This window comes from Gymnogyps californianus, chromosome 17, assembly GCF_018139145.2.
Source record: "Gymnogyps californianus isolate 813 chromosome 17, ASM1813914v2, whole genome shotgun sequence".
In the NCBI taxonomy this organism is placed as follows: Eukaryota; Metazoa; Chordata; class Aves; order Accipitriformes; family Cathartidae; genus Gymnogyps; species Gymnogyps californianus.
The window spans coordinates 16,746,407-16,772,770 of record NC_059487.1 but is presented as its reverse complement, the minus strand read 5'-3'; the positions used below and the strand labels follow the sequence as shown (position 1 = coordinate 16,772,770).

Here is a 26,364-nt window from a genome sequence, read left to right as displayed (position 1 = left end):
CTCTCCCCTTAGTAATTTATTTTTCTGAAAATGGATTCTTTTGAGTTTGTACAGATTGCCAGTTTTTTGTCTGTCTGATCAGAAGGAATTTATTCCTGTGAAATAACACATTCCATATCACTACACTACTAATTTCCAGGCAGCTCTGCCTGTTTCTCTGGGGAGCCCTTGTCCCACAGGGAGCAAGTTTGCCATCCAGCCCTAGGCTTCGAGGCTGCTCAGCCTCCAGTGAGCGTAGGTGGCAGCTGAACAACAGAGCAAGCAAGCGTCCTGCTTAGACCTTCGTTCTAAGCGGTCCCGTAGCAGCAGTGGGGTCTAAATCTCCCGCAGAGACTCGGCAAGCTCAGCAGACCTCCGGCTAGAAGGATGTCTCGCGCTCATTTAAGTCATTGCAGATAAGAGAAGGAAGGAAGGAAATACGAGAGAAACACTGTCTTGCGGTCACCATCCGTACTCTACCTCACACTCCATTGTGGGCTTCTTCCAGGACTGGCCGAGCCGGTCCTGGGGGACGGTGAGTGTCGCAGACGCGTGGATCGCGCCGAGGAGGCTGGAACCAACCCGGCAGATCCAGCGGATCCGCCGGGATCCTGCTGCTGGGCGGCAGCTCGCCCCCAACCCCGCTGCGCCCGGCTGTTTGCTCCGGTCCGTGTGAAACCAGCCCTGGGGTAGCACCAGGAGAATAAACCGCTTAGGAACCGCGTGGGTGTAATAAAGGCTAAGGCCGGGTCTCTGCCCGAAAAGCGAGCTCAGTGCGGCGAGCCGCTCGCTCCTCTGCAGAAGACAGAGACGGGCAACATTCAGCAGCAGAACTGACAGAGTCCTCTCCGGGGCCCAGGATCCTCCCCCCCTCCCTGCTCACAGTCCTGGAACAAGCCCACAATTCCCAAAGTGTGGAAAAACCGTAGTCCGATGACCATTCTGCCCCGTTACCACCCCCCCCACCCCCAATAATGCACTTCGTTTTGCTCAGTGCAATACCTACTACCAGTGCTGCTAAACCCAGGGACTTCGCTCAGGCACAGAGGTGCCGAGCCGAGCCAAGCAATGCAACGTGCTCTGGAGCCACGTAGAGCAGCAGGGACCGGCTGCCGGGGATCCCGGCTCCTCCTCGGCCCCGCGCCGGCGCAGCTCCCCCGGCCCGGGCAGGAGTCCTCACCACAAGATAGAAATTCGCTGAGTGTAAACCCCTACACGCTCGTGTTAAAGGTAGATACTTTCTCTCTTTGGAGCCAGCTTTTTTCTTCTTTTTCGGCCACTCTGAGCCGGCGGACGGAGGCTGCTGCTCCGTGGGGGGCTGACGCCGCTGGCACGGGCTCGAGCTCGGTGGCAGTGGCTGGTCCCAGCCGGGAGTGGACCCGGGCGGTTTCCTCGGTAGCCTTTATACCCGATGATACTCCCCACACACTGGAAGAGAAGCAAAACCTCTACCCTGCTCTTAGTCTCGGTAGAGAAAAAGCCGGCGGCTCCGGAGGACAGGCTTGCATGGCCCGGCAGCAGAAGGGATTAACCGTTGCATTGACTGTTTTCCCCAAACCTTAAACTTTCCATAGCATTTGGAGAAAAGGGACCTAACCCCTGGCCGTTCGGTGCAGTCAGGGTGTCCGCGCAGAGATGAGGTGGTGGCTTGTTAGACCTGAGCCGATGCTGGACCCGGGAGCATCGCGGCCGCCCCGAGGGGCGCCTGGGCTGAGCGCCCCATGCCCTCCCTGCCGGCGGCAGGCAGGAGAGCGGGGTGGGGGCCAGGCCGGGACGGCAGCCCCCCCCAGCCAGGGTTCAGACTCACGCTTTCCCCAGCACTTCACAAGCCTGCTTGGTTTGTCCACTGCATCCTCCCATACTTGGAATTTATGTAAATATTTATTTTTGTGTGAATACCATGAAGTAACAAACCTTTGACAAAATATGTAACCGCAGCCATTTGTGAAAGTCTTAACGTTAAGGAAGGAGAGGCAGAGACAATCGCTGTCCCGGAATTCTCTCTCTCTGCGATATCCCACCCGAGTCGGTGCCTCCCTCCCCGTCAGAGGCCATCGAGAACATTTAGCCATAAGTTTGCCATCCAGTTTACTGACAAAGGGGTTGCCCAGGGGCTTACGGACAGATCACCATCAGCTACAGTTTGTTTAGAGTTTTATTTATGCAAGTTTTAGCTGTCGTTACCAGATCACCTTTGAACTTGTCTTAGCATGTATTGAAGTTTAGTAGCTCTTACACTTTGTTAAACTGCTGTAGAAGACAGATGAGGCTCATGGTTGCATAGGAAGGTATCCAACAGTCCACCCTGGCCTAACAACTGGTGTTCATAACTTGCAGCTGAATGGTACAGACTCAGATTTCCAAAGCCCCGGTGACAGCCACATCTGTGACAAGTTATGAAACAAATGGGATTGACTACGAATTTCTGTCAGGGATCTTTTTTTTTTTTTTCCTTTCTTTCTGGGTTTTTTTTTTTTCGGGGTGAGCCGCAGCTTTATAGTTTCTTTGGAGCAAGCTCCACAGACATCTCAGTGCTCTTCAGCTGATCCACGCTCAGTTGCGGCTCTTCTGTGCTCCAGGACTGTTTCACAGCCACATTCCTGTGCTCTCACTAGGCAGGACGGGGTCAGGAATCGCTAGTCCGGGTTCTCAACGAGAAGGAACGAGCAGGAGCAGAATACAGCGGCTTTCCAGATATTCTGAGAGGTGGAAGGAGAATGCTGGGTTAGCAGATGGTCTGGATGTTCTTGGTTTTGTTTAAGAAAAGCTAATCACTGGTCGAGAAAATAGATTTTTTTTTTTTTCTATTGTATTGTATTTTATTTTATTTTATTTTAAACACAACCATCCTGCCCTGGATGTGCCGTTCCCATGATGGTGTTTCTACATGGGAGAGCGTTCCCGGGATTGTGAGCAGACGTAACGCGTACCTCCCCGATCCAAAGGGCCACTTCCCTCCCACGAGTGGCCGTCGGATTTAGTACCAGTTCATGAAAAAAAATGCTGCTTTGAACTCAGAGGGTTAATATACTTTTGATTTGTAATTTTTTGTAAAACTTTTTACAAGGTAGCATAGTATTTCACCAGAATACCAACTACAATCCGTCCATGGTCTGATTTTTATATAATTTAGTGGTGCTTTAGAAACTTTTGTTTGGTTGTTTCGGAGCTGTACAGCTCAGTTCTTCGCCTGTATCTACCTAAGACCAATGTGAACCTTTGTATTTTTGCTCCTAATTTTGGACTCAGTGAAAGTGTACTGTTTACATGTACAGAACTCCCGGCCCCTGTGTGTTCTGCAAGACCTGCTGTTGAAGAGGAAGATGCACCTCACCCAGTTCGTCTGCTTAACCAAGCCACAGCTTCACTCACCCACTGACACACGCACCTACCCTAAGGAAGACCCCACAAAATTGAAACACCCTTTAAGCAATTTTGGGTTTTGCACAAGCTATTGTATTTTTTTTCCAGTAGTCGATTTACGGATTGGCTGCAATTCAAATCGAGAGCTGATCCGGAGCTCAGTTAACTGAAGCACCAGAACTCGAACAGGCAGAGCCGCGCAGTGCTGCTGTTTCACCGTCCTCCTCCGGCCGGCCGCGGCAGGGGGGTGAAAGCTGCCGAGCTCGGTGTAGGGTTCAAACAACGCAGAAGAGCACTCGAGCCAAGGGGGCTTGCAAGGAGGCAGGGGGGAAACACTCGTCAGCGTAATTGGAAACAGACTTTACCGAACCGGGTGAAATCGCCCAAGCTGGCCGCTGATTTCAGATTGAGAGGGTGGGAGCGCGTTCCCTCGGGAGGTGGGGGGCTCCGCAACGAAGCAGAAGATAGCTCTTTGGAAAGTCGGTGCTTTCCTGAGGGCTCAGATAGAAAGCATATGGCACTTAATCCAGCTTTTAAGGTGACACTTTATTGCTTAATCAATTGATTCATTTTGAAATGATATTTTTGCAGATAGGCACCTATGCAACTTAATGTGGCTCTTAAGCAGATGAGCACTTCCTCCTCAACGAGCTTGATAAGAGTTATTTGTGTTATATACTGTGGATTTTTCCAGTAAATGTGGCTTAATATTTTAATTCTTAGAATGTGTGTCTATTATATATGTGATGCAACTTAATTCTGTTCTGTTTGTGGAATGATTAGCACAGGCCAACTCCCTGTTCCCCTCACTTAACAAAGACCAATGAGCTGTTAATCAAGCTGTTATCTCCATGGTATTACTTGCTAAATGCACTGATTTCATAAGTATGTGGAATCCTTTTTTTTTTCTTTTGAATCTGTATATCATATATAAGACTGAATCTACTTAATAAACACTGTACAACAAAAAGGGCTTTCTCCTCCACTGTCGAGCACCGCTGGGTGCTGCTGGCACCAGGCGCTCTCCAGCCGCTGCCCCTCGCCCCATCGCCAGCCCGCCTTTGCTCCCCAAGCCCCAGCCTACGCGCTGTGCGAGAGGTCGGTGCGATTGGTCGCCAAAGCGGGATCTAAATTTAGGTGTTAAAAGGAAAAAAAAAAAAAAAAATCTTTCAATAATTTTGACGTAAGCTGTGCTTTCCATTCCTTAACAGACAGCCGTGGGTACCATAGAGAGCAGCGTTAGCACTCACAAGTGGGGCTAGTCACAAATTTTATGCTTAACTTATATTTTGACAAAATTAATTTTGTGAAGTGTCTGTTTTTTGTGGAAAAAAAAAAATATGGAGTTTTCATTGAAGTTTGTGGAAAGTTCTCCCTCTCCCTCATGGAAAATACTGATTTTTCGTTACCAGCTTTATTCACTAAGTATAATAAATCTTTGCATCCATAAAACGTTTATCTCAAAGCACTGTGTAGATAAAAATCTCCTGATTTGCATCAGCGGCTGGCTGACAGTCAGGAGGACCCAGGAAAGACGAGTCAAATCAGCGGGCAGCTTTGGTGGAAGCGCTGCCTTTCGGCGCGCGTACGGGTGCCGGCCACGCGCCGCGGGCAGCACCTTCCCCGGCTTCGCTGCTGCAGCCTTGAGCGACGGCCAGAAGGACCCAGCCCAACGTTTGCGCTTGTAAACGGTCACCCGGGACAGCACATCCCACACCGACCTTCCGTGAGAATCAGTTAACCTGCGTGTGTACACAGAGCTAACCGGAGGGTTCTGTAGGACGCGCAGGTAAAGCATCTCCCGTGTGTCCCCGACACAGTCAGGTTTAATAACATTAAGCCTCTGGATAAGATTTGCTCCCAAATTTCAAACGGAGCAAGGGAGACGGCTGCAAGCCGTGGGGATTAGCAGTGCTCGCTCACACCAGCGTGCAAACCAACTTTCAGTACCTTTGGAAATACCTGCTGTTGCTTCCGCAGCTCCATGGTCACTGGTGTCTTGGCTGACTTGGAATGTCCCCTCTGTCCGCAGCCGGCTCCACCGCGGAGCCAGGATGCTCCAGAGCACCGCAGAGCCGGACCCAAACGGCAGACGGGCTGTGAGAGAGAAACTCTTATTATTTATCAGATAAATATCATGGAGAAAAAAATTAATTTATATTTCCTCTGTGTGAAATCCTGATATTAACAGGATTTTACCCTTGAAACCTCCCAGCTCCCCTATTCTAGAGGTAACCAGTTCTGACATCATCATCCACCACACCAATAAAATGGAAAACTTGATGTCAGATATTGAGCGGTTTTAAAGCTTGCCTAAGTAACAACTCTACTTATTTTTTGCATTACATATTTTTAGCATATTTAGATTATCTGGGCATCTGTAACCACACCTGTGCTTGCAGCCAAAGTCTGCCAGAGGCAGGAGAACATCAGTGAACTACCAAAACCCACGAAAGCTGGTGCCAGAAGAGCCACTGCCCTGGCCACGGCTCCTGGGCTAGCGCAGACCCGTGGCTCGTGCCACAGCACGCTGCCGGCACGCAGGAGACGTCCGAGGTCGGCAGGTTTCTGATGGGTCGGTTCCTACCACTGACGGGCTGCAGCCAGGACCGGTGTCCACACACAGATAAATCTCGACTCCCAACGGGAGTGATGCAGAGTTTAAGCCACAAACCTTCTCCCACGCTTGGGACAGAGCTGCCCTTGCGCTCCCAACGCAGCAGTGCTCAGCTTTGCCCCCTTTTCCTTCTCGCCACGATCTTTGAAGCAAGCAGAGCAAAGAAGCTAGGCTTCACTGCTGCTGCACTCGTGCCCACCAACCCCCCGGCATTAGTGACGTGGAGCAACTGGGAGAACAGGGCACCGTTGCTGCTGTTTTGCAACACTGCAGAACGTAAGGAAGTTAGATATTCTATCACCATACGGATCTAAACGCTCCCACAGCCCTGCTGCCCAATTTATGAGATCACCGTCTGCCTTCTGGAAGATCCACACAATGAGACCAGAACCGAGATACGTAATGTAATAATTCATGTTATCCTTTTCTGCCTACCTAGAAAAGAGAGGAAGGACGTATCAAGAAAGTAAGTTTACAGGTAGCTTCAATAAACAGTATAATTGGTATCGCGTTGTTACGCTCTTCAGAAAACATTTTCAGATCCATTTATGCAACAACTAAGACGGTAACACGAAAGCCATGCAGCAGCAGCAGCAAGAGCTGCCTGGCGACGCCTGGGCCAGCCTCGGTGCCGCTGCCCGCAGGCAGGGCAGGTATCTGCCCCCCGTCACTGCGGGGGGGCTCGTGCAGCCGCAGCCTTCGCTCCCGCCGCGTCCCGCCGCCACGCTGCCGCTTTTGGAGCCCTCGGGTATCGGTTTCCCGAGAGCCACACACAGTGGCTGCAGTAGGTGCGCTGTCCTCCGTTATCTGCACGGGTATTAAAACCGGTGTAACGAAGCCGAGAGCGCAACGCAGCCCGCCTTTTTAATCATCTGAGCAGAGCTCTGGCACACTCCCAGTTAAAAAAAGAGGAAAGGAAAAGCAATACCGCCTTAGAGAGCACAGCGGATGATTTCAGAAAAAGAGGATTGAAACCACAAATGCAGGTTTTACAGAGTGTTTATTTTTCCAATACCACAAGGGACATACATGAGCAGGCCCCCCCGGAGGGCTCTGCAAGCCAGACCAGTTCCATCTGTACACTACAGTAGCCCCAAAGGAGGCAGAGCCAGACCCCCCAGCTCCGCTCCCTATCTTTGGTAAGCAGGTTTCACACCTCCGCTCCGCCGTCACCAATACCGCAGTTCTGTTCATCCCGGGGCACGTGCCCGTGGGCACGCGCGCGTTGGTCTCTCTCTCCTTCCCACAACATGAGGCTGTCAGATGCGTTAAGGAGAAACCATTTCAGAGACTAAACTTGTTGCATCCCTCAGGCTTGCATCTCAAACAGGGACTTGTACGGTTAAAAAAAAAAAAAGTGCATGGTCAAGGGAGGTAGGAGAGAGCTAGAAAAGGGACAAGAAGAAAAAATAAACCCCCCACAATACTTGCTACTGCTGCTTAAATGAAACAGCTGACTTCTCCCCTCACTGAAGCAATTCTTTCTTGATAAGTAATTGCTCCAAAGAGGAAGAGAGCCACGGTTTTGCTCTCGAGGATGTTCACCTTCTTGCAACGCAGCTATAGCCATGCTCCAGGAGATCAGTTACAGCAACAACTGGCAATAGCTCAGAGGAGCGACCAGTGAAGTACGCTCGACTCGGCAAATCCCATCAGGTCATCCGTGAGTCTGCGCATCACAGTCTACCTGCGCAACACGGCCCGGGGGCCCGGGCAGAGAGGGAGGCTGTCAGAACCGAGAGACACCTTTGCATGTTGAGCCTCACGTTAGGCAAGACAGAATACAGTGGCTCTGACTACAGATGCAGATTAATAACTAACACCACTTTAATGCAATACTGCTGTAGAGCCTGAAAATCCAAGGGGAAAAAAAAAAAAGAACCCTTTATGTTCTATGTACATTACATCCATTTACAGAGTTGGCCAGTACTGTGTACAACATATAAATACATGATCAAACAGATGCATAGAGGATACTTACAGGAGCCAAATAATTCACTTTATACATCCAAGAATGAAAATATAAAAAAAGGAAAAAACACTGCTTTAAATGTTAGATGATCGTCACACAGATGCACAGCTAGACGCTTGCAAGTGGTCAGATGCTGTCGTGTTAAGGTCCTCATTGCAGGGCTGCAATGCAGAGATCGCCGGCCACATAAACGAGCTTCCAGGAACCTCCGACGTTTCACACTAGTTTGTGGCAAGCCAGCCAAAGCAGGCAGTCACATCAGCTGGTCCAAGAGTTCACCAGGCACACAGTTCCCCGGGCCGCGCACCTTCCTGCCGACCAGCAGAAGGCATTCGCTTGGCACCTGCCACTTTTTTTTTTTTCCTCTTCTTCTTGCATCCTCCGAGTTGGCTCCATCCAGGACACGGCCGGCTGTATGCGGCTCTACAGCCACCTGCAGAGTGCTTTACTGGGCACCACGTCCTGCTGTAGCATCCAAAGACCGTACAGAACCGTCACGGCAGAGCAGCTCTTTGCTTACGCTTACTGTACAGCGGTACTTCCCACACAAACCAAGAATGGAGATGGCAGAAGGGGAGAGTGGAAGACTGTAGGGCCTCACCTAGCGCAGCCCTGAAATAGAAAACACCCTGTTCCAGTTCCTTTGGATGTAAAGATTTCCTCGACAGAGGGTCCACGGATTGCCACAGCAAACTGCCTCTCACTCAGGTGTTAGCCTCAGCACGTGTGCCAGAGCACGATCAGTATTTCCACGATAGCACGAAGCAGAAGGATCGCTCCAGTGGGGCGCAGCCCACCGAGACTGGAGTGTAACCGTGAGCAAGAAAGGGTTTTGCACTGTAGATTTTAGTTGGAAGGCAAGTCAACTTTCCTCACCAAAACAAAGTGTAATAGCATTTCTACTATAAACAGAATAGTATTTTGTGTACAGGTTTTAGGATCAGTCGTTATCAAAATACACACACTGAATATACAATTTGTCCCATGGCCATAATTTATTATCTCACCACAAGGCACAATACACAAAGCTTAGAGGGTCCTATACAGTCGTCGTGACAAAACGCCCCGCAGCCTTTACACATGATCATGGCTTTAAGGCTGCACGAGCACTTGAACGATATCTCGTCAACACTGCTGCTATCAGCAAACATCTGCACAGAAAGGGACGTATTATGGTTTGCAGCAAAGTTCGCTTTGTGGGTTAGCTGCATCATGCTTCCAGCAAGACTTCTGGGAAAAGCTGGAGTGCTGGATGAATAATTAAAGCTGGTGGAATTAAGCTGCAGCTTAGAAAGCTTCCCATAAAACGCTTGCTTGATATTGAGCTGAGAGGGTATGGAAGAAGGCTCCAAAGGGTGATTGTGTCCTTTTCCTGGTTCCCTTGAAAACTTAAAAAACGGCAAGTCCATCACCAGCGGAACACTTTGCAAGTGCTCAGTCAGCTCCACGGGGTTTTGTGCTGCATCCTTCTGGTTCTCCGCGTTACTCTTGGCTGGGCTGCCACATGCCAACACATTCTCATTTTTTATTCCTCCCAGGGTGTCGGGGTGCTGCTTTGAAGTCCATTCGTCCCTTGCAGCTGGCATTCCTTCTCCTGACGCGCAGCTCTTGTTCAGAGGAACCTGTTTGCTGGGGGACAAGGTTCCTATGGCTGAAACTTGATCCAAAGCCCTGGAGTGATGTAGTCTAACACTGGGGTTGCAAGGAAAACCAGAACCGAAGAGTTTTTTGCCTTGAACTCCAACATAACTTTTATTGACCGATGTACCTCCTGTCTGACTCGGACCAAGAGAAGTTACAGTTGGAGATAAAAACCGAGGCTCCGTAGAGGCGTTCAACTTCTCCGGGCTTTTATTTGTGATGACGCTCGTCAATGGGTTGTGCTGTGGCACCCGATGGACCTTGGACAACTCCTTCTGCTCCTCAAAGCTACAGGAAGAAAACGTTCTTTCCCGGGGGCCCATATCTTCAGGCTTCTGAGAGGCACTTGCCACATTTGCCAGTTGGTCTTGGCAGCTTAAAGTTGAGCCAACTTTGGAATGTTTTTCTGGAATAGATTGATCCTCAGCATCCTCTGCCCTAGGCAATGCTGCCCCTGATCCGCACTTCTTTTCCTGGGGATCTAGGGAAGATCTCACCGAGTGGAAGTCATCGCTCCTGCTTAGGGCACTCTTCTTTATTCCCACATCCGGAGAAGATTCTTTGCCAAAATAGCAACTGCCACCTCTCTCCATTTGCAGGGAGAGGCTTTCTGACTGCTTGTCCAGCGCTGGCTGTGTAATTTCCAGCTTGATGTTGGCGTGAGATACTGGGAGAACTTCTTCCAATGGAAGGTTCCCCTTCAGCAGCTGCATCACCAAAGGGTTGTTGGTTTCAACAGAGGATACGGGTCGAGCAGAACCTGTTGGCCGCTCGGCTTTCGGGGGCAATGGTGCACGCGGTCCCCATCTCTGAGATGGGGGTGCAGTGCTCATCGCTGCGACGGCAGGGAAGTCCACAACATAGGCCAGACTATCTGTTTCCACAGATGATTTTGATCTAATCCTGTCACATCTCTCAGTGCTGCTGTGACAGGAGGAGTCTTTGCCAGCCACCTCCCTACAACTGACGCTTCTGAAACATATATCCATCTCCACATTCTCATCAGCTACGTCAGCTTCAAAATCTGAAGCAGTATCTGTTGTTTCACTGTGCGTACTCTGTATTTCGTCATCTCCGTTTGTCTTGAATTCTTGAGTCTCTCTCAGCGGCTGATGTGCATCTTCTGGTTCTGTTCTGGGGCACCTCTCCCTCAGCTGCAGAAGTTTTTCAGAGGTATCTATCCTATTCTGAGAAATAAAGTCATCGTGTAAAGAGGGTTTCACCAGAGACTCCGTATTTTGTTCTTCATTACTTAGTTTGCCATCACTCTCTTTCTCTGCCTGCAGGCGTGCAAAGTTATACAGTGCAGGGACTGCTTTCACCACTCCAGCAGTTTCGGAGTTATCACTACCAGCGACGCGTTTTTCCACAAATGTTTCAGAGCCATTAAATCTAAATCTAGATACCATTTCTGGCTCGTGGCATTCTTTACCACCTGATGACAACTCCGGCAGAAGAGCAGGACAACTGGAGGAATTTTCCTTTACGTCAGAACGATAATCCAACTGTATGGCGGGAGCACCAACATCTTTGAGTTCTGACACAAGCCCATCTCCCGTAGGACTGATCACAGCTCCCTGCACCTGAGAACAAGACAGCCCGTTTACTGGAGGAACCACGCGTTTCAGCTTTGTACTTTGCCTCTCCTGTGACGCGACACAAGATGGGGTTTCGGTCCTCGGGTCACAGAGGAGCGGCTCGGGGCTCTCCTCCTGCCTCTCAGAAGTTGCATTGCCTAAGGATGACCCAGTCAAAGCATCACAGAACTGCCTTCTAGGTGAACCATCACCAGGCTGAGCTTCCCCTGAGCTAGTGCCCGCAGTGCATTCCAGATCACCACTTCCCCCACTCTTTGAGGAAAAGGGGTCTTGTCTTGAAGAGGGGAAGGAATTCGTGTTAGCCTCCTGAGCAGCCACCTCAGAGCCAGCCTTTTCTCCGTTCAGATGGAGAGACGACAGTAGTTGTGTTCGTTGTAGATCTGACGAACGCTTTCCATGAGTTCTCTTTGATCTCCTGTGCTCTGTATGGCTGCCGGATTCTCCTCCGCCACCTCCTTCATCGGTGCTTCTCCCTCCACCTGGGCCACCCCCACCTCCGATGGCGGCTGCAGCAGCTTCTCGCTGGGCTCGGGCTTGCAAAGCACGGGCTTTAATGTCTGCGAGTGTTCTGGCCCCGGTTCTGCCCCGGCTGGAGGGCTCTGCGTTGGGGATGATCCTGGGGCATATCTGGTAAGCGGGCTGACCTTTAACCACCCAGGGTGGTTTAATACGTGAAAGTTGAATCTGGAAAAAAAGGGAAAAGCAATTAGTTCTAACACTGGACCATTTTCAGACAGTGAAATGCATTTTATTAGCATCTGTCCATCACAATTCTTATCAGAAGTCAACAAAAATTTAAAATTCCAACGTAAAAACTAATTTTGGCAGAGAAGTAGCATGCTCCCCATAACCTCTGCCTATGTGCTCCATCATGCGATATGTAAAGCTCAGTTAATATTAACGTGGTTTTACCATAGCCCACAGACAAATACGAAATAAGTGATTTCCATTCAGATCCTCAGAAATCAAAATGGTCTCCCTTACATAAGGATGACTGCCCTGAAGCTAACAACATGGATACCTCCAGCCAAAACGGGAGAAGTCAGAAGGAATACTACGATTCTGCCCCAAAGGAAAGGAACGGAGAAACCACAGAGGATAAGGAATACGATTTGAAGGTCTCTTTTGCAACAAGTCAGCTAGTTTCAGGAAAAGTGATTTCTGTATCCACAGAAATGCAAACGAACAGAGTAAGTCAAGGTTACCCTGTGCTCTTGTGCAAAGACCTTGGAATGATTTTCCATTCTTTGCCTGTCTAAATAACATCATAAACTGTGGTAATCAGAGGTACTTAGCCAGCCCTACCAAAGAAACCCTTCCACTTCTTCTCTTAAGATGACAACACTTGACATTTTAATAATGTTTTGATGCTACTGAGCATGACAGCCCTGAGATACCAAGCAGCTATAATTCTCTTTCCTACCCGGATGGGTGGGACTTTTGGCTCCTCTTTAGTAGGCTGTGGCTTTTCTGGGTGAACACTTTCAATTGTGTTACGAAAGGACTGACGATCTTCAAGCCGGGGCTTCTTTTCGGGGAAGGACGCAGAGGCAGCCTCCTCAAAGCATTTCCTCTTCTGGTCCTTGGGCTCCCGAGCAGCGTTCTCCTGGGGCAAACTGGGAATTCTGTTTGCAGCTGCCAACGACAGATCTTCCGATTTACTGTGTAATTTGGAAGTCTCTGGAGAGAGGTGCAATTCTGAACTCTCTGGCTTCAGTACTGCAGCCGAAGGGCTCGTCAGATCATCTTTCTTGAGGTCCATCTCGGGCTTTGTCTCTTTATGAAGAGAGGAATCTGGTCCCGCAGAAGCAGTCTCTTTGGAAGCCTCCGTTTGCTCAGGTTCACGCAATTTGTACAGGCTCCTCCTGGCTCTGCATCGCAGGTCGGCCCGGGAGCGTTTTTTGAAGTGCCCATCTCTCTGCCGCGTAGAAGGACCGCGTGGCAGTCTTGCTTCTCCTTTAACAGACACTCCTGTCCTGTTCTCAGCATCTTCCTGCACCAAATTCTGCTCCTGGGATTCTTCTTGGGTCAAGCCCAACCTGTGAGGCAAACATAAAAACTAGCTAAAAGCTAAAGCCCATCCTAATTTAAGCATTTCACCTTCTACGTATAGTGGTATACAATACAGCTATAAGTAGTAACATACAGATTACAAAGCAGAGACTCATCAAAACTGCATTAAGTCAGTCTGCAATGAGATAACTTGCACATTTGCTATCCCACATTACTATCACAGGGAATGAGAAAAATAAGAAAATGTAAAGATTTGTGATGGAAAACGAGTAATGTTAACTTGTCGTGGAAACAAAATAGATGGGCTACAAAATTCTGCTGTGGCCCAGCCAATTCCACTAAGGATTTCCCTGGAGCAACAGTCTGAATGATTCACCCCACAACCTATATTTTTCAAGGACTTTATGCTGCATCTTCTCAGGTATCCGCAAGCAGAAACACACTCTGCCACCTGCATAAACATAGATAAAACAGGACAGACGAGGTAAAATTTCTCACTTTTGTCCATAGTAGTCCTCAAAGAACTTCTCTTTCCATTGCTCCACTCTCTTTTCCTTTTCCATCTCCTGCCGAATTCGAACTTGCATCTCATGGGTGAATTCACCTACGTGGAAGCAAGAGCCTGAAATTCAGTTCCAGACAAAACTGATTCTGCAAATGCAACCTTGAATATTTAACAGTATAGCAGCTATATATACGAAGGACAGATCTGCCTGTTATCGCCCTGCTCTCCACCCTACTATGGATCCACGTGCTGCCTGCAACTCTTTAAGGGCAATGGTCACAGCCTCAAGCAAGTCTGAAAAAAAATCATGTTTTACCAGACAGAGGCCACTATTTAAGGAAAGATAAGTCTAGCACTACTTTACACCACCACCACTTCGTTCTGAGGGTCACATGGCACCAAAGGAAAACACATCTTTGATTTTAAAGTTTAAAAAAAAAAAAAAAAAGAAAAAAAAGAAAAAAAAAAAGAAGAAAAGCTGGGGGCAACATAGCCAGATACACTGCAAAGCTGGACTAAATTCCCGTTCATTAACTGTAAAAGAAAAACAAAAAAAATCCCATAAAATGAGTACCTATTCTCCAGCCACCTAGGCAAGCAAACCTACTCACCATCAGCTAGTCGTTCTCTCCAGCTCTGCGCAGCGTGGGTGAAGAATTCGTTATTCAGAGCACTGCCACTGAGACGCATCAGCCCATCAGCCCCAACCTAACGGGACAAACAGAAAACATTTGCTCCAGCCGTTCCGCAATCCAGAGGCAACGCAGCGAATGGAAAACATCCAAGTGCTGCACCCTCATACCTGTCTATCAACTTCGGGAAGGAGGTAAAGAAGCTGCTGCTGGAAGTGCGACGGGAGCGCATTAAAGGTTCTGGAGTTTATCAGGGCTCGCAGGTTTGTATTGACAAGAATGGAACCAGGAGTTTCAAAGTCGATATCCTCACCTCTGTTTCGTTTCATCTGTCCTGTAGTTTAAGGACAGGCAAATAAAATAAACATTGTTGTATAAAAGTATTTCAGCATTATGGGCAAGAAATTCATGTCAAACTACTACAGCAAAAGGAGCAAGATAGATGAGAAAAGACTGTAGTATTCAAGTATGAAGAAAGACTCTCTCAAACGCACTAATTAACAGACATGCATCTGGAATTTTGATATGAGGTCACACTTCTGTCATATTCAGGTACAATCCTTGATGCTGCTCTTCAGGCTAGGCAAACTTTTAAACAACCGTCTCACTAATGTTCAGGGAGGAAGGTCCAGCTTGCGAGCCTCCAGATCGTCGTATGCCTTCTGAAGGAAGAGAACCTCGGTGCTCTTTTCTCGGATATACACGGACTTCAACATTGCCTGCTTTTATGGCCAATTATTCTTCTAACTTTAATCAGAAGCACCTACCGGCTGTGGGCTTTCGGATACCTCTCAGAAGCTGCGGAGGATCCCTGTTTATTTCCGTTCTACTACGCAAGGTGGCTTTGCACAGGGCCAAAGAGCTGCTGCTGCTGCTGGATGTGCTACTGCTCTCCCCATCGGCATGCCTTCCTGTGAAGCCTAAAAGCAAAACAATTTCACAAAAATATGCAAAGAACAGCAGAAGCCCAGCTTGGAGAGTGGTTTAACATACAAGAATTATCTGCTAATAACAGATCCACTATTACAGGGTATTGCCCAGTTACCAACTATTTTGATGGAGTTAAACATATACACAATTCTCTACAGTCACATGCATTCTCATCAAGCGTTGAAGAAATCCTCGGGCAAAATTATAGATAACTAGGGACTGCTGATTAAAAGCTAGCTGTGCAGTCATTAGAAAACCACCACAACAAAAGCAATGCTCACCGGAGGCAGACTCCATGTGTGCCCCATTTACTTTCAGTGGTGTTAAGACAACACGTGGCAGCATTACACCAGTCTTTTTCTTTTGTTTGGTTGTCTGCAGTCCAGAAAGAAATCAAAAACAAAACAAAGGAACAAAGACATTATGGAGGGGTAAAATAATCTTCTAAGGAGCACATTCCTCAGTTAAAGAACTACCGAGCTCCTAGGTAAATCTTCAGGTGTCATTACATTTATGAAGAGCAGAGAATTCAAAATTACCGTCCTGTGCACGATCCCTCCCCATACTGCAAACTCCTCACCTAAGGAAACAGCCCCGTAGGTCTCCCTGAGGCACCTGTGCACAACTAGTCCCTGCCACGCTCACCCAGCTACCACGCAGCAATGAAAGCTCCCCTTGAGAGGCTTCATGCTTCCCATTAGTCCCACTTTTTCCTACCTGGGAGGCGGTTCTGTAGCTTTCCCTGGTAGCAGCGGGTCCCTTGCTCTGAGATTCAGTGGAACACGAGGCGTTAGAGGAGGTTTCATCAAGAGACACTGAAAGAGACGGGCACTCAGTCAGACACAGAAGTAGATCCTATAGTTTAAGATTAATGTCATTAGACACTTACCATCATTATCACCACTCACAGTGCTTGCTTCATTGGACTCACAACTTTCTGCGTCTGCTGTATCCTCCAGCTCCTCCCCTTCTGGCACAGACAGATTCCGAGACCACTGCAAGGCATCCTTCTAAAGGGGCAAGCAGAACTTGGATGGCTACAGTCCTCCCTCCCAACCACTACCACTTAAACCAATGGGAACAGACCGTTTAGTGGATATAGTTTTTAAGCTTAATTTTTTTCATCTTCCCTATTTTTAACCTTGATGCAGAAAGATATTTTAAAGTATATTTTGGCTCAGAGTGGAACAGAAATCATCTAAACTATTAGCACACTTCATAGACACGTCCTAGACGAGTAACTCGAACATATCCAAAATACATAAGGTTAATAATTCATCACGCTTTTCTGCAAACAAGCAGTTTGTATTAAAGAGAAGTATCTCATTCTTACTCTGAAAGAACAGGTAGCATCAGAGTAGCCAAATACTAAAATAGTAAGCTTAAGAGATGTATTTACTACTTGTACAATCAAAGCCATTTCAATTCCATCTATTTTCAGCAAAATAGGGCAATTCAACAAAATTTTCTGACAGCAGGAAAAAAGATGCAAATGAAATAGCTGAGATACCTGTTGTCTATCAAGCTAATATCTACCAGGAAATCCAACAGTACAAAACAATGCAAAAGAAAAGCCTAAGACCAGAGACATTTTCAACATTTAAGATTACTGGGACAATAAACTAAAAATAAAAAACGTTCCAGAGAGACCTCAAGATCGGAGGAAAACAGTGACGGTAAATATACACAGAATGCAGCGGAACACAAAACAAACAACCAGAAGAATGAATATACGTTTTTCTATCAAGATTTTACTTGCAGCTACAAGCTCTCGGACCAATTTAATTTATTGGTTGGCTGTGTTCCCTTGTGGCTGGCAGAAAAGGAGTGAACGGGATTGTTTCGATAAGCAGCCACCTGAGTTGGACACCAAGTATTGGAATAAGAGGATTTATCTTGCTTGTGTAATTCAAGAAATAATAGGGGGTTTTTGAAAGGAATTTATCATATATGGCTGAATATAGCTGAAAGGTACAAGCTCTTAACGAAATAATGAATTCCAGACACACTTTCACATGACGATCTCACACGCGGCCCATTCAGCTCATATGATGCTCAGTGACAGTTTAACACTCAGCTATGCATAACGAGCAGAACTCGCACCTCGGCCCTCAGTTGAGAGCAGGAACGCAGCATTTACCTTGAGCGTGAAAAGGCTGATGCGTCCAGGCAGTTTGTAGAAGAGTCCGTCACCTCCCCTTGAATTGGAATGGAGCATGGCGTTGAGGCAGGCTAGGGGAGAAGTGCCACTGGAACAAAGAAAACAGTAAGTTTTAAGAAACGGCTTTATCAAGAAAACAGCCTGAAAGATCTGTTTAAGTGGGCATCATTTAGCTGACTGAGGGGAACAGAGATGATGCTCATTAACTTTATGGGATGGGCACTTCAGTCAGAACAGTATTACCGTCTTCCCTTTTGACCTGTACATCAGCCTCGACACATCGCAGCCAAGCAGTCGGCAGAAAACAGGAAGTGCCATGCCAATTTTAAAGTTACTCTCAGCCATTTTTAGACATTCCTAACTTTTATTACCTGTTTCCTCCCTTTCTCTGCTTGAAACTTTTAGAGTTGGATTGCTTTTACGAAAAACCCAGATTTATACAGCAGTAGAAAGATGTAAACAAAACCAGTATAAATCGTACACATACGTGTTCCTGGAATGTCCTCCCTGACATGTCACAGACAAACTGCACTAGCAGAGTTAGATACAAAAGGTCCGATGCACTAATTTGTCAAGTCCTATGTAACTCCCTGGTTAAAGCAACCATCCTACGCTCGCACTGATGGAACTTCTGTGCCATGTAATCTCATATTTTCCAATAAGTCGCACGTGTACAGACAGAAAGTTACCTGGGAGACATTAAAGCAGTATCGATTTCATTATTAAAAGTGAAACTGAAAACTGGATTGAGACAAAATATTTCAAAGAAAATCATTCTCAAAGTGAAAACTTAGAACAATTTCTGTTTCCACCCTGAATGCATTTGTTTTTTGGACATTTCTTCACAAGCCTTGGCAACAGACAAAATTACCCTTCACTTTTAGATGTCATGAAAAAAATTTCCAGCCTTCTGTCCTGCTAGACAGTGTTTTCCCTTCTGTGTTTAACAGAACGCTCCAAGCACGCTATGCAGCCACAGAGCACGCTTTCTTAGAATAGCAAACCAAACAGTTTTCCCCAAAACGAGAAAAAAACCGAACAGTTAAAACTCTCCTAGGAGCTAGAACTCAGCAATGGTGCTGGGCCCAAGTGTCCTGGCTCGAGCATCAGCCACGCAGGACCATTAATGCCGCCCATAAGGAACACGGCCCTCCCAACAGACCAGCGTGACCCCCAAACCAGGGAACACTGCCTCAGTACTGATTCAAAGGGAAAAACATCTCGAGCCACCAAGCTATTTCCTTCAGGAAATGGAGTTTCAGGAAGGGCTTCTATACAAGTACCAGCAAAGTCCACAGCGTATTTAGCAAGGCAGGGTCACTGCCTTTATTCTGCGAACAATTACGCTCTGAAGAAAACAGTCTTTTCTTAAAGCAGAGAATTAGTGACCGGGGAAGGAAAAGCAGATATCCCAAGGGAAAAACACCGACCTTTAAAGGAACGATTTAGCTCTCTGGGATTTAACTTGACACATGCTCCAAAGTCTGGTCTTTAGCTATGTACTGTGACAGGTCACTTATCAAAACTGGGAGAGCACCAAGATAGTTTATGTGTGTGAAGAGAGACCTGCTATTACCTTTAGCAGAGGACAGCCTGTGCACGTAGATCTTCAACCATCTACTTAATAGGACTGATGTAAGAAAGGTGCAGAGTATTGATTAAAACAAAGCTATACGAAGGTCCTCACTAAAAGCCTGTCTGAATTCTACTCAGAGCTGTGAAACCACCACCCATACCCAAACCAGCGAAGATCTCCTCGGCCAGGATCGCCCGCGGCAGGTGGGCATTCCAACAGCTCTGATATCCACGCAGCAACACACGCTGGCATCGTCCCTTTCCAAACAATGGCAACTCCTACCCACGACACCTCTGTACCCATCACCGATTTTCACCACTCAAACCATCCCAGCTGTTTCCTGATTTCAGACACAAATAAGGAGCAGAAACAAGCTAACGTTTTGAGTTGTTAGGTCCCAGAAGAAATTTAGTTTACCTTCTGTAGCAGGTTCAGGAAACGCAAACACCATGGTGGAAAACAGTCCACAGAATCGAGGTGAGGGAGAAGCAGGACTAGAAACAGTCCATGCATCTAGATTCCCCAGAAGTCAATCAATGGGCAGCAGCCAAAAGTGACTGCTTTTCCTGTCTCTGGTAGTCAAACTTTCTTTTTTTGCCACGCAGCACTAACTGAGGCATTTGGACTATCACGGTTACCTACTTTCTTTGATCTGCAAGACACTCTGTATTTTTCTTCCACTACTGTCACAGAAACAGATGGAAGTTCACAGGAACTTAACCAAGGAAAACAGTCTCCCACTCCTGTTGTTTCCGAGGCTCCATATCAGGTTCTTTTCCATATGAAACCCACGTTGAGATGGGCATCTCCTCCGTACAACGTCAAGAGCCACAACAGTGTGAGCTGCGTTATCACGGTGCTTGAAAATCTGAGCAGAAGCCAGTACAGTAATATAAAATAAAGACAACTTTTTTGAGTCTCCTAAAATATAATGTCTGCTCTAGAAATGAAGCATCAGGGGAGACCAAACTTAAACCATTCTCAAACTAGAATCACAATAGCAGAAACTACTGGGAGCTACTTATGAGAGAACCATACAAGTAAGTGGTAAGTACAACACAATGCAGGAGTCTGATCTGCAATAGGCATTTATTTTACAATAGATGGATGAAGGGGACTCTGTATGTTATCAAAAAATCCAAGAACAGCTTCTAGTTATTGTCAGAGGAAAAAAAAAAAACCCATAACCTGTATAGAAATGTCTATACTGTCATCTGAAATTACCGTGCTGGAAAGAGAAAAAAGGAAGAAGAAAAGTGGGCTGGAGATGAGGCAGAATCGCACGAAGCAACACAAGCCTTCATATGCAGCCTCCCCCATGCTCCACACTATGTTTTAGACAAGATCATCAATACTAACCTCATTTCCTTTAGTCCTTCAGCCTCTATGACCTGCAGAATCTGTTTTGGGGTCATAGGAGCATCAGAGTAATTTTCCAGCACCTGAAAAGACAGAAAGACCACGTGTCATTACAGAATTTGCTTCTGCATTCACAGAACTACTCCGTAAGCTGCGGTTCAGATCCAATAATATGCCTCTTAAAACTTTATTCATCTGCAAAAGACACACGCTAAAAATTTCACGCTACCTTACGATTCGATCACGGTAAGCATCACAAAAGGCTTACCTTAATCTGGTCCCTAGTTAACTGAAATACAAACACGAAGGAGAGAAAAAGCAGCAGAATTTGGCCTTGACCCCATATCATGAAACCAGTGGAAGCATCACCACAGACTTCAACGTACATTAGACCGAGCTGCTGCCACATACAACCTTCAGAACTGTACAGTGGTTAGCGACCTTTAATGATGTAAAATGTTCTCCCTGCCTTATACCTTCCTACCTCTCAATAAAGCATCCAGTATTTTTCTGCCAATAAAAGTATGACTGCACAACTATATAATTCAATAGCGTACCTTCCTTGTATTACTGCATTCATTTAATCTTTGCTCCATCTCAAGAAGGGTACCACGGGTAAGAGTCAGAATTCTTGTCAGAGAGGGACAGAATTCGGAAAAGGATAACAATAACAGTAAAGGATGTGGAAAAAAATTATGGCTAGAGACACTAAAAAGATTTGGACTGCTTGCCTTTGAAAGAAAATGAGTAAAATCAGATATTAAAAAGGCAATACAATAAATAACAACTCATCCTTTCATATATTATATGAAGAATAGAATTGTGACTTACATGCAAAGAACTAGAGAGGCTATTACTTTTTTTTTTTTTTTTTTAAAGCCCGTGGAACTTACTGCTCCAAAATGTCTAGAAGCAAGAACTCCAGGATTCAAAAAGAGGACGGGACATTTCTGTGGATAAGAAGATTACCCACATAAACAGGAAACAATGAACAAAAATGAGCTGCAGTAGATGTAAACGATATTTCTTTGGGAGCAGATTACCCTACAGCTGCCTAACACGCGCCGTCTCCTGCGCCTTCCATTGAAGCAGACAGCGCTGCGCTCTGAATGCAAAAGACACTGAACTCAACAGACCTCTGGGTCCGATCGAGCAAAAAGACTGCGATACAGGCACAGGACACGGCCTGAAACATCCAAGAAAAGCAGCAACGGGTATTCACTCGGGAACTTTTTGATCATAACTGTGGTCTAAATTCCCCTAACGTAATGGCCACAATGATGCACAATCCTGACTTCATTTCTCACCATGCTTTAGAGGAGTCAGCAACACGATGCTGTCTTTCAGTTTGACTTGCGTGAGAAGCCAGCGGAGGAACCCAAATGCCCCATTTATATCAGCAACACCTAGAACTGAGTCACTGCAGCGCCGTGGCAAGGCACAAAGCCTGCAGTCTGCCTTCTGGAGTCGTGTGAACAGGACATTTGCAAAAAAAACAAAAAAACGTTGTGCAGGGCACCATTTGCATTTCCATACCATCTCCAGCCTCCGCAAGTAAAGAAAAAACCCAACCCATGTCACCGTAGTTCTGCGCTTCAACTATATTTTGTGATAAAAGGAATTTCTTAAATCATATCTACCCAACATGTATTTTTCAGATGCCTGAAGATCATAAGCATCAGTGGTGCTAACCTGGTAGGGGACAGAAATTTGAGAACTACGTAACCTGAGATAAAACACAAAGAAAACACAAAATGTTTAAAGAAAAGATCAAAGAAAGTGACACGCCATATTCAGAGAGAGTAAACAATTTCAATTCCAAGTCAATACAGCTCCATCACGCTTTCTCCTCCACTAATCAAAAAACCTCCATAGGTTACGACGTTTCCATGCCTTCCTCATGAACTGTCACCCCCCCGTCACTCAAAGGGAGCAGACAGCTGACAAGGGGAAACACATCACTCCCGAGCCGAGCACAAGATCCACAAAGCGGAACATGCCTGTCCTGAAAAATAAGGGAACTCTGCACAGCTTAGAAAACCTCTCTCAAGTGACAGACAGCAAGCAAATCACACAGCCTAAAACTGAGCATGAACGAGCATTTACATAAAGATAAAAGAATCTACGCTCAGGGGAACAATTTCCAATCAACAGCTACATTAAGTGTACAGACTGCTGAATGGAAGAACTGGGGGAGAGAAGATCCTGCAGCTTTAGCCACCAAAGCCCAGCCTCCAGCACTGGCCCTCCATCCCTCTCCAACCTGCCTCTGCCGCTGCCACGTCAGCCTTCCATCGGAGCTACAACTTAAACAACGTTAGCTATTCCTTACCCCCAAAAAAGATGTTTTTTTTCCCCCCTCCACTATTTATAATACTGATAGTCAACGGTTCCTATGTCCCTAATTATGGAAGTTTACATCACTCCCGCAATTAATTTACAAGACATCTAGCTCTGACAGCACTTGCTGAATAGTCCTACAGCTCTGGGTGTTCAAATGAATCTTTAAAGGCTTATTTTACAGAACCTGCATAGTATGAGCTCTGTAGGAGCAGCAACACTGAAAAGCACTTTTGCCTATGATTCTCAGAAACATCGAGAGGAATACAAAATACAATAGTGCGTGTCAGAAAGGAACATTAAAAGCATTTTGACAGGGAGCATGTCTAAGACTAGTGTTAAATAAAGATCTATTTTTAGTGGATTTACAATCAGTCCTGCAAGCTGGAAGTGCAGCTACGCAACTGCAGGTCTCTCTAAGTGGATAATCTAGTACGAGATCGTTCTATTTCTGGTTCATCAATGGCTCTAAGATGCTGTTGAGGCTTAGGCGCCTCATGCACCCACTGTGCCTGAGGTTCTGGCCAAAAGACAGGTGAGAGGAACCGTGTGAAGAGATCCCTTTCCCATCACTTGCGGGTGAGGAGGTGTATTAGGAGACTGCTTTGGAGTCACAGTCTCATGTGCTGTTTTGGGCAGCCTATAAATACCGATTTTTTTTCACCTGTTAGAGCTCAGGACATTTGAACGAGGTGACTTTGTGCAAGGTCACCTAGCACTGCCTCTGCCCCCGAGGTCACCTACCAGGAAAGCATCCCTGCCACCTGCAGCGACGCGCTCGGCTCGCAGAACCAGGATCTCAAAAAGAAATGCACGATGAAGTAACTAGACCACCAGATTCCTGCAGTGAAGTTCTACAGTGGCTGGCTTATGCCCTCCTCCAGTTTTTCAAACACAGTCATGTGGATCTAAAACATTATAATTTACACACAAAAGATTATGCAAGTTGCTGGAAGATAGATGCTTGTCTGATTAGGTTTCCTCCTGGCAAGCAGTAAGAAAACACTCTGATAGCCAAACAAATCTTACTCGGAAGGAGCACCAAGACCTATCCAGAACATCCTCAATACCAGACACGAGTCTCAGCTGGACTCGCCCATACTGTTCCTTCTGAATGTTTATGTGCTCCAACGCATAACCTGGCCAGGCAAAAACAAAATAAACACAGGCACAAAAGAAAAAACAAGGAAACAAAACACCCTCAAGCCCTGTAAATCCATTTCTACAGATGTCCGTACACTACACAGCAAGTACACCCATATCCTCACAAGTCGAGTACCACTGACGGGGCTACGGGGAGGAAACCGCAGAGATCCGTCCACGCCGGCCACAGGCAGTTGGATCATCCTTTACTCCATGAACCGGCACTCCTGTACCTGCACAGATCCGCGTCACCGTGTCACCGAGAGAGAGCAGCTCCTACGCAGAGGCCAAGGAGAGCAAGCTCCTTCCAGCCAGCCGCAGCAGCAGACAGGAGCGACCAGCGGCACTCTGTGCCAAGCAACAAGCCTAAACACCTCCAAACGCACCCCTTAAATAAAACTTCTGACTAGTTCACGCTCCCTACCTGAAAGACACTGAAGTTATTCTTCTTTTCGTACTTCCTAGTTCATAAATGGGGTTCAAGATAGATATGGCTTAAGCGCTTCATGGAGGGAAATTACCCTTCTCCCACTGCGACGGTCAAACGACAGCAGCGTTCCAACAGACCTACCCAAACGCCATCACAGCAGACCTGGGTTTGGAAGTTTAAGCCTTCAACAAGCAGGCTCTCAAAGCCAAAAAGACTAAGACAAACCTGCAGCGACGTCTCCCAAAACCAAAAGCGACAAAATAACATCTGACCACCGTGATGGTAACCCCGAGGCTCCGCGCAGCCACCGGTACAGGCAGCCGCTCACACCGCCTGCGTTCTGGGCACTGCTGGGGCACGGGAGAAACCTGCAGCCTCAGTAATTAAACCAGAAACTTTTGACAGCAGCACTGCCCGGACTTCAGGCCAGGCCTCTCTCCGGCGGCTCCGGTTCCTCCCTCGGAGCCTTAAGCCATCTGAAAGGAAGAAAAGGAACCGTTCCCACACCGAGAGCGGCCCCGGCCCTGCCCGTACCGGGCTGCGGGCAACAACCGAGGCAGCAAATACCGAACCGCTACCGCTGCGGGACGGCACCTCCCCGGGAGCCCGGCCCCGCGGCCGCGGCCTGGCGGGAGGAGGCGATGGCTCCGGGGACCCCCGGACGGCGGGCAGCTCGGCCCAGAGCCCCCTCGGCGGGCCGGGGGCTGCGCTCGCACCGTCCCCGCAGCGCCTCGGGTCGGTCCGTCCCCCCCCGCCTCCCCGGGGTTCTTCTCCTTCCTACCCGGCTCGGGAAGGAAAACAACCGGGGAGGAGACACCGGCCGCAGCAGCCCGGAGCCCCCCGGCCGCGGGACCCGGGGCGGGGGGGGGACACCGGCGACACCGCCCCCGCCCCCAGGAAGACCCGGCCCCCGGCTTCGCCCCGCCGGGGCGCGGCGCCCGCCCTCCCCCCCCAACCCCGCCGCGGGCGGTGCCGCCGGCCCCGTTACTCGAGAAGGGGCCGGAGCCGGCGGCGACGCGGAGCCCCCGGGCGGGGGAGGCCCCTCGGGGCCCAGCGGAGCCCCCGCGGCCCCCTCCCCGGGGCCCGCCCCAGGCCCTCCGCGCCGCGGTGGCGGCGGCCGCCGGGGCGGCGGCGCCCCCCCCCCCGCCTCACCAGGCGGGCGGCCTCGGCCCACGTGCGCTCCTTCTTCCTCCGCTGCTTCATCTCCTTCATCCTCCTCCCGCGCGGGGCGGCGGCGCGGCGGGCGCGGACCGTTAGGCGCGCGGGCGGGCGGGCGGGCGGCGGCGGGGGCGGGGCGGGCGCGCGCGGGCGGGCGGGCGGCGGGCGCGCGGGGCGGGGCGGGCGGGGCGCGAGGCGGGGGCGGCTCCGGGCGCTACGGGAGGCGGCGGCGGCGGCGGCGGCTCGGGCCCGACATAACAACGGGGTCAAAGGGCTGGGAGCAGGGGGGGAGGAGGCGGGGCTCGGCGACGGTGGCCGCGGCGGGACACGGCGGGACCCGCGCGCCGCGACCGAAGGGGCGGGGCCGGGCGCGCGAGGCGCGCGGCGGGCCTGGGCCTCGTTTGAAGGAAAACAAACCGCAAGGGCTGCCGGGAGTTGTAGTCCCCGCCGCCGCCTCCGCCACGGCCCCGCCTCCTCCGGCGGACTACAGCTCCCGGCGGGCGCTGCCCGCGCCGCGCGGCATGCCGGGACCAGCCGCTGCCTTCGCCCTCGCCTCATGGCGGCGGGGCTCCTTCCCCCGGGTCGCGGCGGGAGAAGCGGCACCGCCTGGGCCGGGAGGCGGCTGCGTGACCGGCGTCCTCGGCCCTGGCAGAGCCGGGCTCCGGCAAACCTGGGCGAGCGGGCGTGGGGAGGACCCGCGGCCGAGCCCCTGCCGCCGCCGCTGCTGCTGCGAGGAGGGAGAGGAGGGAAGATGTCGGCCCCCGCCGCGGCCTCCCGCTGCTCCCCCGCTGAGGGCTCCGGCTATTCGCGTTTCAGGACTCGGGTTATGCCCTGAGGCTACTTCTCCCCGCGGAGCCGAGCCGCCACGGGTAGAGGTCGCTGGTGTTTACACTTATTTAAATCGACACCGCTTGCCGGTGGGCTCCGCCTTGCGCGTCCGTTATCGC

General features: G+C 48.9%; 1 protein-coding gene across 2 annotated transcripts; it reads right to left on the bottom strand.

Moving 5' to 3' along the window:
- Nucleotides 1–6,947: 6,947 nt before the first annotated feature.
- ASXL1 (ASXL transcriptional regulator 1) lies at nucleotides 6,948–25,471 on the bottom strand. 2 transcript variants are annotated; one of them, XM_050907293.1, is made up of 13 exons: nucleotides 25,412–25,471; nucleotides 20,347–20,429; nucleotides 19,405–19,407; nucleotides 17,391–17,499; nucleotides 16,140–16,260; nucleotides 15,968–16,065; nucleotides 15,532–15,625; nucleotides 15,088–15,240; nucleotides 14,491–14,654; nucleotides 14,300–14,396; nucleotides 13,682–13,787; nucleotides 12,594–13,209; nucleotides 6,948–11,854 (listed from the first exon to the last, which is right to left on the bottom strand). In XM_050907293.1, exons 1-13 carry the CDS (start codon nucleotides 25,469–25,471, stop codon nucleotides 8,930–8,932), a joined length of 4,629 nt encoding a protein of 1,542 aa, XP_050763250.1. In that variant the 3' UTR covers nucleotides 6,948–8,929. The 2 variants fall into 2 exon arrangements, with proteins under 2 accessions (XP_050763250.1, XP_050763249.1); XM_050907292.1 differs by lacking the exon at nucleotides 19,405–19,407.
- Nucleotides 25,472–26,364: the final 893 nt, after the last annotated feature.

Bases quoted from the DNA above. Each gene is read 5' to 3' on its own strand.
- ASXL1 (XM_050907293.1), bottom strand. From the start codon at position 25,471: ATGAAGGAGATGAAGCAGCGGAGGAAGAAGGAGCGCACGTGGGCCGAG. The intron at 16,261-17,390 runs GTAAATGCTGCG...TTGCCCCTTTAG, and splicing joins TCAGCCTTTTCACGCTCAAG to AAGGATGCCTTGCAGTGGTC. The intron at 15,626-15,967 runs GTAGGAAAAAGT...TCTGGACTGCAG, and splicing joins GCTACAGAACCGCCTCCCAG to ACAACCAAACAAAAGAAAAA.